This window comes from Arvicola amphibius, chromosome 11, assembly GCF_903992535.2.
Source record: "Arvicola amphibius chromosome 11, mArvAmp1.2, whole genome shotgun sequence".
In the NCBI taxonomy this organism is placed as follows: Eukaryota; Metazoa; Chordata; class Mammalia; order Rodentia; family Cricetidae; genus Arvicola; species Arvicola amphibius.
Window position 1 is genome coordinate 17,760,650 of NC_052057.2, and position 13,107 is coordinate 17,773,756.

General features: G+C 41.3%; 1 protein-coding gene across 1 annotated transcript in view; it reads right to left on the reverse strand.

Moving 5' to 3' along the window:
• Positions 1–13,107, reverse strand: part of Arhgef26 (Rho guanine nucleotide exchange factor 26) — a 105,883-nt gene that overhangs the window by 71,343 nt on the left and 21,433 nt on the right. Inside the window, exons 4-5 of the mRNA XM_038346984.2 lie at positions 9,606–9,662; positions 6,010–6,170 (exon numbers count right to left, since the gene is read on the reverse strand). Of these exons, the coding sequence (XP_038202912.1) occupies positions 6,010–6,170; positions 9,606–9,662 (218 nt within the window). The remainder of the gene's footprint in view (positions 1–6,009; positions 6,171–9,605; positions 9,663–13,107) is intronic.

The following is a 13,107-nucleotide window of genomic DNA, read 5'->3' on the forward strand; positions in this document are numbered from 1 at the left end:
CTGGTACCACAACTTTCCAGACTTTCTCTAGTCATTCTATGAAAACATAATGGCATTCCTTTCCAGGAGCAAACACATACAGAGTCAGCAGGAGACTTCTACCCCTGAGTTAGTTAGACAGCAGACAGCTGGCAGGCCAAAGCACCAAGAGAGAGGCTATCTATCAGGTGACAAATTCTCCAGGACCAGAGGATCAAAGGTCAGAACCTACTGTGTAGTTCTTATACTACCTAGCCACTTACGCTAGCCACAGGCTTCTCAAATGTTTCTAGTTCAAAATGATGATACTCATCTTCTTTTTCCCCAGCTATGAATTTTTCAAGGACTATTATCAATTGTTACCCAAACCCCATCTACTAATGTCAAGTCACAGAATTACCCCCAAAAAATACATTTCCTTGGAGGCATCTGGTTTCATCTCACCACTTTCAAAACTGTTAAAACACTGAGAAGTTATTTAAACCCATAGTGGCAGGAGTCACCTTTGTGACTCAATTCTGCACTACCATTCAAGACTTTAAAGTTGTTTCTTTCCTTCCTTCCTTTCTTCCTTCCTTCCTTTCTTCCTTCCTTCCTCCCTCCATCCCTCCCCCCCTTCTTTCTTCTTTTGTTTCTTTGGGACAGACTCTCACTATGTAGTACTGGCTGTCTTGGAAATCACTCACTATGTAGACCAGGCTGGCCTCAAAATGAACTCAGAGATCGTCCTGCCTCTGCATTCTGACTTACCAAGCCCAGATAAGTTTTCTTCTTTCAATTAGACACCTTCTCTGTATGTGCCACGTCCCCATGTTTAATAGGTCCCATACAGGAGTGTTTATCTTCTTCACTAAGTGTCAACCACATACATAGAACCTCCATCCATAGTCAGCCAGGCAGAAAACCAGAAAGCCAATGAAACTTTCCTCATTCTACCAAGTCCTCGAGGATTCATAGTCTAAACATTTTCTGAGTCCTTCTTTGTTTGTACCATGTTGCCACCATACTTGACTATGCTACTAAAACCACCTCAAATCTCTCACCACCGGTTGTTTCTCTCTACAATAGATTTGACACTGTTCTTTCCAACACCAACACTTTGCCCCCTATACAATCGTTACGTGTGAAATCCCTCAGCAAACAGTAGAAACCCAGCCCTGTGAGCCTTGCCGTCCATCAACTCTCTTTCTCTCCTTTGACCTCACCATGGCCCATGACCTCTAGTGTGACCCAAACATTCTTGTTTCCAGAAATGTGTTAGGCTTCCGGGTCCCTCCGCACACAGGCTAGGGTTGTTCTACCAGCCACTGCTAGCTCCTCAATACCACCATCCACAAGGCAGACACTGGCTAAAATGTGGTGTAGCCCTTGGCATAGCAGAATAGAAGGCTCTGTAAGGGTGACTGAAATGAGTGACTTGTCACATAGAAGAGAATCTAGAAGGGACACACTACTGACAGGTGCCTATTGATATACTTAAAATCAGCATGGTCTTTATTCTTGTGCCATTCATGTACAAATAATGCTGTCTCACATGGAAGGGTCCCCTGGTGTTTAATCAGCAAACAGAAGAGCCTGAGGTGCCACCAAGGGTACCAGATGTCAATCTGGATGTCAACAATGTTCTGACCTCAATCTACACTAAATATGCTATCACCAACGGCTACCTCTTTCATTCCATAAAAGAACAGTCACGCCTACAAGCCTGGCTTTGCTGCAGCTCTGCTCCATTGGCACTGTCCGTTGTCTGTAAGGATGCCCGGCAAGTCTTTTAAGCACATTTCATTTTGAAAAGGCTATCTATAAAATGGCATTCCAAATGTAATCAAATAAATGCTTGTCACTGGAATTATTGTAATATAAATGCAGAGTTACCAAGCAGAAGAGGCTCAGTTGAAATATAATAATAGGTCACACAACATGGGCAGCTCTCCAAATCAGAGTACTGCATTTCCAGGGAAATCAAGAAGAAGTACGATCAATAAGGGCACTTCTGGTTTTATTTTTGTAAAGAAAACTGAGAAGTTCTACAGTTAGTTCTTTTGTTCAATGTTTTATTTTAAATTTATCTGTATTGTGTGTATGAGTGTTTTGCCTGCATGTGTACAGGAAGGCCAGGAGAGGGTATTAGATCCATTGGCACTGAAGTGATGGGAGGTTGTAAACCATCATATGGATGCTGGGAATTGAATCTGGGTCGTCTGCAAGGGTAACAAGCGCCCTCATCTGCTGAGCCATCTCTCCAGACCTTAGAGTTTTATTTTTAAAAATTTAGGTATCAATGTTCAGAATAGCTACTTACTATGTGTTATTATAGATACTAAAGCCTTTTTAAAACAAACTCATGAAATATTTAAGCTGTGAAAATGGCTAAAATTAAAAAGGATTTTAATCCATAATGAGACAAGCTAACGTATTTCAGGGTTACCTAGATACAGACTTGCCAGCCATCAACTTGTTCAATGTCTGGATCGTATTTTTGGTACACATTTCATGCCACTTTAATTTCTCCTTTTATGTGCTTCTTTGACTATATAAATGTGATGTGAATTACATAAGGTAAACTACAAAAACTAAAAGAATAATTCTATCGGGCCAAGGTAATTTTTCTTTACGTTTTTTTATTTTTTATTTTGAGGAAGGTCTCACATAGCTCAAGGTAGCCTCAAAGTAAAGATGCACTTGGTAATACACATAACTCTTGTTCCCACCTCTTGAAAGTTAGGATTGCAGGAGTGGGCCATCCTACCCAGTTTAAGTGCTACTGGGAATGTGCCCAGGGTCTCATGCATGCCAGGTCTCAACTGTGCTACCAACTTAGCATATGTTTGTTTTGATAAATTTTACCTTTCAAACAATTAAAATCTAACAATTTAAAATCCTTCTCTTTGGATCTTTATATTCTGAATATATAATGAAAAAAGCAATATTTTAAAACACACTTCTAAAGTTTTTTAATTGATTGAATAATTATTTCTAATATAGACCAATAACTCAATAAAACATTACTGATTCAGCAATCTTTCAGGAAACTTTGACTTCCATGTTCTTTTTTTTAATTGCTTGGGTTACATATTACCCACAAAACCGCACTATGGCGCAGCAGAGAACTTTTTGGTCAACAACAGACCATATATAAGATGGTAGTCTCATAAAAGCATAACGAAACTAACCATTTCTGGTGTCTAACCACCTTATAGCGGCCATGTGGTTGCAGAACAATGGTTACTCATGTCTGGGGTGACACTGTACAAACAGTCCTAAGGTGCCGCCATCTCTACAGATAGGCAGAGTAAGACGAACATTTGACAGCGACTAACTATGCCAGCAGTTCGCGAATTTCCTTGCTATACTTTAACCACTAAATTATGCTCCTTTTACTTAAAGAGCAGAAGCTTATAAAGCCATATGCTACATTGGTGGCAGCGTCTTGTATTGTGTACTTCCTATGTCTTATTTCTTTTTATGCTTACTTAATTCTGTTTTGTTCACGGCTCTAGGAGAAATCACCAGTCTCCCCTGCTTTATGGTATCACCTAGGCATGTAGTAGGCTACACCATCTAGGTTAGAGCAAGGGCACTCAATCTAAGGCCTTTTCACAATGACAAAACCCCCTCCCCGTGATGGATTTCTCACATCTCATCCTGGCTGCTGAGCAAGACGTGAGTACACACTAATGCCCTTGTTATTACCCTAAGGCTTCAATAGCCTATGTTCATTACTGAGAACAGTATATTCACTGTGCTGAAAAATACCACCAGTTTAGTATCTGTTGAACTAGAGTATGTTCCACAACGCTTTAATTTAAAAAAGAACAAAAGCTCTAAAAAGAAATGCTAAAACTGTATTGAGATAATAGTCCTTGCTTAACAGATTGACAAATATCTGAATATTTGTTGACTGCTGGGAAGGCTGTGGAAGTGCAGGGACTTGTCTGTTCTTATTGGCAATGCAAGGTGGCTCCAATACTCCGAGGGGAATTTGGCAATACACTACAGAAGTGCACACACATTTACCCTTTGATACTGCAATTTCTCCTCAAATTTTCTCCAAAGATAAAATAACTAAACACAGAAAAGCATACACACAAAAGTCAATAGTGAGACTGAAAAAAACAGAGCCTATGCCCGTAAACAGAAGGCTCCATGCATAAGCCATGACACAGCCTCTCAATGGAGGGTCAGGCAGCCAGAAATGAGAATGGCTTTCTTTATAAATGACTAGGGAGCGACCTCTAGCCCATCTCATTATGTGAAAAAAGAAGCTTGAGAGAAGTGTAAGGAAGATGTTTGTAGTATCGAAGGGAAGCGATACAGTATGTTCGTGTGGTGTCTATATGTAGACACACATGCTTACATTAAAAACAAAGATAAACCGTAACATTGGAGAGGAGGGAAGTGAGGTGGCTCAACAGTTAAGGGCACTTGCCACCAACCCTGACAACCCAGGTTCAATTCCCTGAACTCACATGGTGGAGGAAAACTAACTCTTGCAGGTTGTCCTCTGACATACGTGTTATGGCACACCATACCTCCATCCCAAATAAATGTAATAAAACCCAGTAATTTTTAAAAATTGACCGTACAAGGAGGAAACATGATGGTTGGGACCGGGACAGAAGCTGGGCTTCTTGGTTGGATAAAACTATATAGGCTTTATGGAGTGTAAACAGACATATAAAAATTATACATTTAATGCATGCATTTTGATGAGCTTGGGATACCTACAGATTTTTGTTTTTGTATATCTAGTTCTATAGATTTGAATTTGGACCTTTGGTTTATGGTTATCTACTGAAAGTCAAAAGCGATCCAGCAATGAACACCTCTGAATTCTTCATAAGCATAAAAAGATACTAAGGTTCTTGGGGCAAACAGTTGACTCCAGATCTAGAATGAGAATTGTAGACTATGATCTTGAAGTGCTATGTAGGAAGAGGAAGGACAGAGACTATTAAGGCTAAAAACAGAAAAACCTGAACATCAGCAAAGAGAGCAAGTGTATCACTGGGTACATTAATAGACAGATGTGCATTTCCCTTACAGAACTATATTTTACTCTGGAAACTGCTGCCCAACCATTAATCTGGTGCCTTCAATAAATAATGTGCAACAAAAAAAGAGAAACTTTTAATTACAGACTTGTAATGGTTTCTAAAATTTAAATGAAAGGGTTACGGGGAAGAATGGTTTCTCACGGAGTGGTACCATTTAAATAAAAATGAGAAAAAGTATATTTCCTTGCATAAATCTTAATGTACTTTGAAGGATACATAAGGAAGAAATGTTTGCTCTGCCTGCTTTCCAGGCAGCCAGCAAGCAATATATGAAGGGAATTCTTACCATATAGCCCTGTGTAACATCAGCATTTTAAAATAAATGATCCTATTATATACAGACCTCTACACACATAAAAAAAGAGGATAGCATCATAAACCAAAGTGTAGTGATATAAGAAAATATTTTTCATTATTAAACACCAAGACACATCAAATATCCATCATGTGTATACCTAGAAATATTTAAGTGAAAAAAGCAAAACTAGTAAAAATGTTAAATATAAGTTTTGAATGTATGAAAATATATTACACAAATGTAACAACTTCTCATGACATAACTCAATGCGAAGTAATTAAAAACAATAAAAACACTGTTACAGGCTACCCAACTATTTCATACAGAAGATGAAAGCCTGAAGACTCTCTCTCTTTTTATTAAAATAGACAAGCGACACAGCCTACCCAGAAAGGGCTCCTTCTCCTGTAAATGGAAGAAACAAAGGAGCAGATGCAGGGAAGGAGAAGGGCGAGAGAGGCCCGGGCTAGCTCCCTGCTGAGACAAGGAGCAGGCACAGATGCTCAAGACCTAAATCACCAGCTCAAAGCACATCCTAAAACTGACTTCATGAGGGTGAAGTCCAGCTGGGTGGAGAGAGACTTCCTAACCCCAGCAGCTCCTCAGTCAGAGGACACAAGGGTCCCTCTTAAGTGCTGTCGCAGACTGGCCCCAGGCAAACTGAAGAGCGCTTACTTTTTGCTGGCCTCGCAGACATCTGTGATGTTGGAGAAGAGGTGGTGCCTCTCTGTTTTCGTCATCGTATTGCTCAGCTCTTTAGATTCTTTAAACATCCGAATCAAGATCTCCAGGCTGAGTAAGTAGGAGTGCTCAGAGGATATGACTTCGAAGATGGCCTGGCAACGTGAAAAAAAGAAACACCTTCTTAATGATTGTAAATGGAGAATTACATACAGCTCTCACTGTTCTCTACAGGAATGACATGGTAAACACACCATCCTTAGAGAGGGCATGTGGACCCAAACTGAAGACTGTCACTGCCTCTCCATAGGAAAAGCTAAAGAGCCAGGATGGCTTTCCATGCCATCCTGAGGTCGTGCCTTTGCCACAGGGTACAATCTATTGGAAGGAAGTACGGCACGCCATAAAATCTCACTGTGACACTAATTAACCCTTGGGGTCACCTCCTCTAGCCCCGCTTTCAAAGAGACAATAAGAATTTATGATCACCATGGCACAAGAAGTCCCAGCTCCCTTCTTGTATCTGTTCCTTCTCTCTGTGTTCTAATACGACTAATTTGCAGTTCACAGCGCGAAGACTGTGTGGCATGACCGCACCTACCCTTGGAAGGTTCGTAGCAGCCACAGGAATTCTTTTATATAACTCAAGACAATTGAAAGTAATTCCACCTGCTCAACAAGCCACCCACTCTCCGTGTCTCAAGAAGGAACAAAGTACTCTCGGCAGAGACCCTTGGTGACAAACACGGACGCTTCTGATAACTATGAATGATGTAATCCCAGGCCACAGCCACAGAGACACCAACACCCTGTGTAAAGAAATCATCTACCTCTTCAACAAAGTCAGACTTAGATTCTCTGTGAACCGGAATGCTAGGAGAATTTCTCGGTGTGGGGTGGGGGCAGTGTAAACATTCTTATGAGCCTGGGTACCTTGACCATTAGGCCTTATTTCCTTCAAGACCCTGCACAGAGGATGAAGGCTGGATGGGAGGACAGACACAGGCAGGTGGATTTCCAGCTGCTCATGGCTGGGCTGGGCTACATCTTGTATATCAAGTTAGGAGAGCTAACTTGTTCAGGGCTAACAGTGTTCACTGCCTCTTTTATTTATTTCTTAAATATTTATTTATTTTTTAAATGTAAGGTTTTTGGAGGCCTTCACCTTCAAGATTCTGGTCTGGCCTCAGCTAAGCTCCAACCAGTTAACTGACATACCTATTTAAAAAATAAAGAGTAAAAACAGTAAAAGTTAGCCTGCAACTTGTACAAGTCAGTCCATGCAATCAACACAGCTGTCCCTTAGAAACAGAAAACAAACTCAAGAAAACTCTCCATTCCTGAACAAAAAGAATAGGTAATAGGTGGCTAATGGATTTTGTGCCTTGGAATGACTTCCAGTATTTTCACCAGCAAAGGCTTCTGCAATCACACCCAAAATGCAAAGACAGACAAAAGACACACTGGACTATGCCGAAGAGATCACAGGCAAAGGTAAGTAAGGAAAAGTTTAAGGTAGTAATGGCTGACTACATCACTAAAGAGACATTCAGTACTGAAGAGCAAAGAAGGGAACCTCTGAGGAAGAGAAAAGAGTTAGACCACGAGACTTAAGCTGCCATGATATTTGTTTGTGAAATCCCAATAAAGATTTTTAGAATTACAATAGAAATAGTCAAAATCCAATCTAAACGACAGATTGTTTTAATAGACTTAAGACTGTGGAGAAATTCTTGAATTTGTCAATGAAGAGAAAGAAATATCATTTATTCCATGAAGCACGATTAGTAAAAACTCAGAGACAGATATTAGGGTTCAACCTGAAGACCAGAAAAGCAAAGCAGCCAGCCAGTGACCCTTACCTCGACCTCAGTCCAAAACGGTGATTTTGCCTCCAGGACTCTCAGAATGGGACTGAGCCTGAGAGCTGTCTCCTCCCATTTTATAATCCTCTCTAGGGCTTGGATTAAAGGTGTTCACCACTGGGATTAAAGGCATGCACAACCTGGTCTCAATGGCAAACTAGTGTGGCTACTAAGATTAAAGGTGTGTGACACCACTGCCTGGTCTGTAAGGCTGACCAGTGAGGCTGTTTTACTCTCTGATCTTCAGGAAAGCTTTATTTATTAAAATACAAATGAAATATCACCACATTTCCATAATAAGCAGATTAACAAAACCTCTAGCCTCTGCTAACCTTTCGTAAAACTGAGGTAGGCGCCAGGCGGTAGTGGCACACACCTTTAATCCCAGCACTTGGGAGGCAGAGACAGGCAGAACTCTGTGAGTTTGAGGCCAGCCTGGTCTACAAGAGCCATTTCCAGGACAGGCTCCAAAGCTACAGAGAAACCCTGTCTCAAGCAACAACAACAATAAAACCTGAGCTAGGCATTCAGAGAATGGAGCACCACATGGAGTCATAAACAATGATCAGAAGGAATATGTAGCATCACAGACAAACCCCTAAATATGCTGAGTGCAAAAAGTGAACAGGCTAACATTTTATATATATATATATATACACACATATATATATACATATATACACACACACATATATATACATGTACATGAAATACATGATTTTAAAATACAGACTGAAGAAGATACAATAACATGCAATTAAACTTATCTCTGGGGAAGAGAGAAAAGAATTGAACCACAGAAAACACAAAATTTATGAAGTTTTATTGTCTTTTAAATTAAAAAAGGAAATATGCTATATTTGTTAATTTTCCCCTGTGGGTACCCTCAAGTGCTATGCTGTATTCTTTAATCTTTTATACTTAAAAATGTCATTATTATATACCCACATATTTTTCCTTTATTCTGTGCCATTTGAGTAAGACAAAGGTACCTGGGCAGAATTAGTTTACCTGTATGTAAAAGAACATGTACATATACATACTGAGATGCATAAAATGAGAGAAAGTGCCAGCTTCACAATATCATAAGAATGAGCGAAGCAGGGTGTGGTGGCGCACACCTTTGCTCCCAGCACTCGGGAGGCAGGGGCAGTGAATCTCCGGGAGTTCAATGCCAGTCTGGTCTAAATCCTGTCTTTAAAAGGACAAAACAAAGCAAAACAGCAGCAACAACAAAAAGGAACAAAAAATTTTTAAACTGTATTGATTTAAATTTCAAGCTATAAAGTCCTATTATTCGCCTTTTCCTTATGGAGACTTCATTTTTTGGTGCACTTCCTAATGAACAGAACATATGCGAAGGCAGTCCATAAGTCCCCGTATCCTTTTTCCAGTTACCCCATGCAGTGTGCACTACACCATCAGCGTATACTGTGTAGCGACTAACAAAGCACTAGATTCTGAGTTTGGCTTTTTCAACTCCAGGATCGACCTTCCGTACTTCAACATATTTCTTCCAGGAGCTTCGTGGTTTAGATGCAAAAGACACTTAACACTACTTTTTCTGATCTGGGGGCTAAGGTGTGTGACTCTTTATTCAAGAACAAAACCTGCTGTGTTCATAGAAAGAAAGCAAACATGTTTCCAAACACAGACCAAGCGCACAGAGTAGATGCAGGCAAAGGTGTGCATGCCACCCTGCATCACTCAGAGCCGGGAACATACCTCTTGTCTCTTTCTTTCCTCCTGGCTCACTGCGTGAGATAACCCATTTCTCTTCACCTAGAAGAGAAGGCAAAGGAGAGTTTATTGCACTGGCTTCAAATAAATGAAGAGAAATTATATCCAATGTGGGATTATAAAAGTTCAATATAAACACACACACACACACGCACACACACACACACACACACACACACACACACACGCACACACACAAGCGCACGCTACAATGCTATCAGTTCAGGTTTTTCTTTAGCCTCTAGTTATGGCTATTTCCAGAATATCCAGTTACCTCCAAGTCATAAACAAATCAGAAATCAAAGGAATTGATTGACGGCTCTGAGTGTTAACAGTCCAAGCTTTCACCCAGAACTCATTCCATCACATAACCACTGTCTGCCTTCTTCAAAGAGCTCCAATCCAGAAAAAGCACCTCCCACAACTGTGCCCAGCACCAGAGGTCTCAGCAGATTTCAACCCGATGAGCAAAGATGTAAATCTGCTGTTCTGTGAGGAGCAGCAGTGTCTCCAATCCACATGAGCAGGAGCAGTGTACTGGATACGACACTGTGGTGTCATCATTTGAGTGGCTGAAAGACTCATCTCAGCTTCCACCCTGTGCCCGTCAAAATCCAGTTTCTAAACCCAAGAACAAAGGAGGCCCACAAACATCAAGAAGCAGGGTTCTGGTTTTCTTCTAGCATTCCTGACACTTCTGTCGGCACAGAAAAGATATTCCTGATTTCCAGTCCCAGACTCACTTAACAGAAGGTCGTCAGGAAGAGGAACAGCCACCCCTGAGCATGATGGACAGAGCTGCAAGAGAGGAGCCTGAGCTTCTTCGAGGGGAGAAATCTACAGCAAGGAAGCGGGACTCTCTTTAAAACCTTGTGTTGTCTTACTTTCCCCAAACAGTAAGAGCTGATTCTTTAGGCTCATTATGAAGCCGACACCTAACACTTTTCATCATAAGCTTAAAAACCTAAAAGACCATGTCTGATACTGGTTACATCTTCAAATTTTAAAATGCATCCAAAGAAACATGAAGATTCTAGTCATTTGCTATCCTCTATCATCCATGTGAACAAATTTCCTCAGCAGCTGGACAGTTCATTGTTCTCGTCCAGACACCATAGTCTCACGTCAATTTCCCATGAAAATTCCATAACATGATATAAAAATCTAAGTGCCTGGGTCCCCTTCTTAACCACCGTTAGAGTACTTTGAAATCAGAGTTTAATATTCTAAAATTCCTTATAGTCTCTAACAATCTCTCTACTGAGTCCCAAGCATAAAGAAATTCTCCCGAAAAGTGTGATCCCCACAGATGTCATGAATAACCTACGATCAAGGCAGCACAATTACTAACAATTGGGGGGTTGTTTATTTGTTTTACTTTTTGTTTTTTAAGACAGTGTCTCACTATGTAGCTCTGGCTGTCCTGGAACTTACTATGAAGACCAGGCTGGCCTCAAACTCACAAAAATCCACCTGCCTCTGCCTCCTGAGTGCTGGGATTAAAGGCGTTTACCACTATGTCCGACAATGACTGACAATTTTAATTCATTAAGCAGAAAAAGTAAAATATTGTTTTCTGATATCTCTCATTCAGAGGGAGATTCATGATGCCTTTAACAAAGAAGATACCATTAAAACCAATATTTTGAACTTACTCGGTCATCAGGGTCCTAGTTTCACACATCAGGACAAAAATGCATGGAAAGATTTGAGATGGGTAAGAGAACCTCTGTATAGAAAACGGGCAAGAAAGTAACTCTTAAAGGGCAGTGGAGACGAGGTTCTGTCATATGTACTTTTAGAAACATACTCAGAAGGTGAGGGTCTAGAAGATGAAACCCTCAAAGCATTCCCGGCCATCATCACGTGCTCTTCATGAGGTCCCAAGGGAGGGACACATACCCTATCGTGAAGGCCAGTGGAGCATAATTCTCTCTACACAGCACAGCTGTGGAAACTGCAGACATTCCTGTTGTCCTCAGTTTGCTTCTGATAACAATTTTTAGAGAGCAGTAGACTAGAGAGTGATCCTAAATCAATAGCAAAATCAATAATCATTTAACACTCTTATTACATGCTAGGAACTGTGTTGAGCATTTTATGTATTTTCCCAGTGGATGCTCATAAAAAATTCTGGGAAACTAATGGTGTTCACAGATGGTGGCAGCTGAGGCTTAAGATCCAAAAGAACATAGCTACCAGGAGCAAGGCCAAGATTGGGTCTATGTCTGTCCAACTGCAACTTTTGATGATTTATAGTAAGCCTCTGCTCTCTATGAAAGGCACCCCGTTTTCAGGGTGGGGCTATCATCACTAAGACTCATTTGCATGCCAACTCTGCAACACAGTTTCCATGTGTTTTTTGGACCATGCCCATCATGGAACGCTCTTATCTTTATCCACCATCGTGACCTGAGGTCAACCTGCCAGCAAGAACTCATGGGTAAAAAAAGGCTTCCGTACATGTTTTAATAAGGCAGGAGACCGGCCAGAAGAATGAAGCCCTTCAGAGCTCCTTTTGGTGAGCCTGGGCAAGAACTTCACAGGATTTCCTGCCTGACAAAATCCTGGCGGACGGATGTGCAGGAAGGCACAGGGCCCACAATCCCTGCAGGTGAGGTCACCAGCAAGCCTTTCCCCACGGCTGGCTTCTCTCTCTCCCTCCAAGTGGACTTTAGATCTCAAATTCTGCTGGGGAGGAAAATTAAATACCCTGCTAAGAGACCCACAGAGATGACAGCTGGTATTTATGGGAGATGAAGAGTCCCTCATCCTCTCCAGGGGAGAGAACAGCTAACATAGTTACCCTACTGAGGAGCAAAAGTATTTTGAAGAGGTTGAATGATCAGTGCAAAGATTACCACTCCTCTGTGATATTAATGTAACGAATGACAAAATATTCCTTTTACCAAGTCATGCATAAAAACCAGCAGCGTCCCAGACAAAGAGAGTGCCAAACAAAGACTCCAGGAAGTGATCTTGAATTATGATTAAGGAAACTGAATCGGAGCACATTCAGGGAGGCTGAAAGTCCATTCTGGTGAGTTATGACAAAGTCGCCCCTTGTGGCTCAGGGTCACAGGGCCTGTCCTCTCCTACCAGACACTAACACCATGGACAGGATGCCAGAAGAATCCTTTTGTCTACCTGAGGGCACTTCCACATTCAACTCTAAATTAAGCAGCAGCTAAGGTGTCCGGCAGTCATCTGGAGGTGCAAGGTCAAGGACAGAGTGGATGAGCTGACAAAATTGAGGAGTGTGGAGAGAAGACCAAGGAAAGAGTGATCTGCAGAGCCACTCAGAAAGAGTGGCAGAAGCCAGAGAAAACTGAAGGAGAGGAGCTCACAGAAGCCTAATGCAAGAGGGATGACAGAAAGAGAAGGAGGCGTAGCACAACGGAAAGGGGAAAGAAAGCAAAAAGAATGCTTTGAGAGAGTCCTTTTAAGGTAGATATTCAAAATCAGAAATGGTGATCTTGTCAGTAAA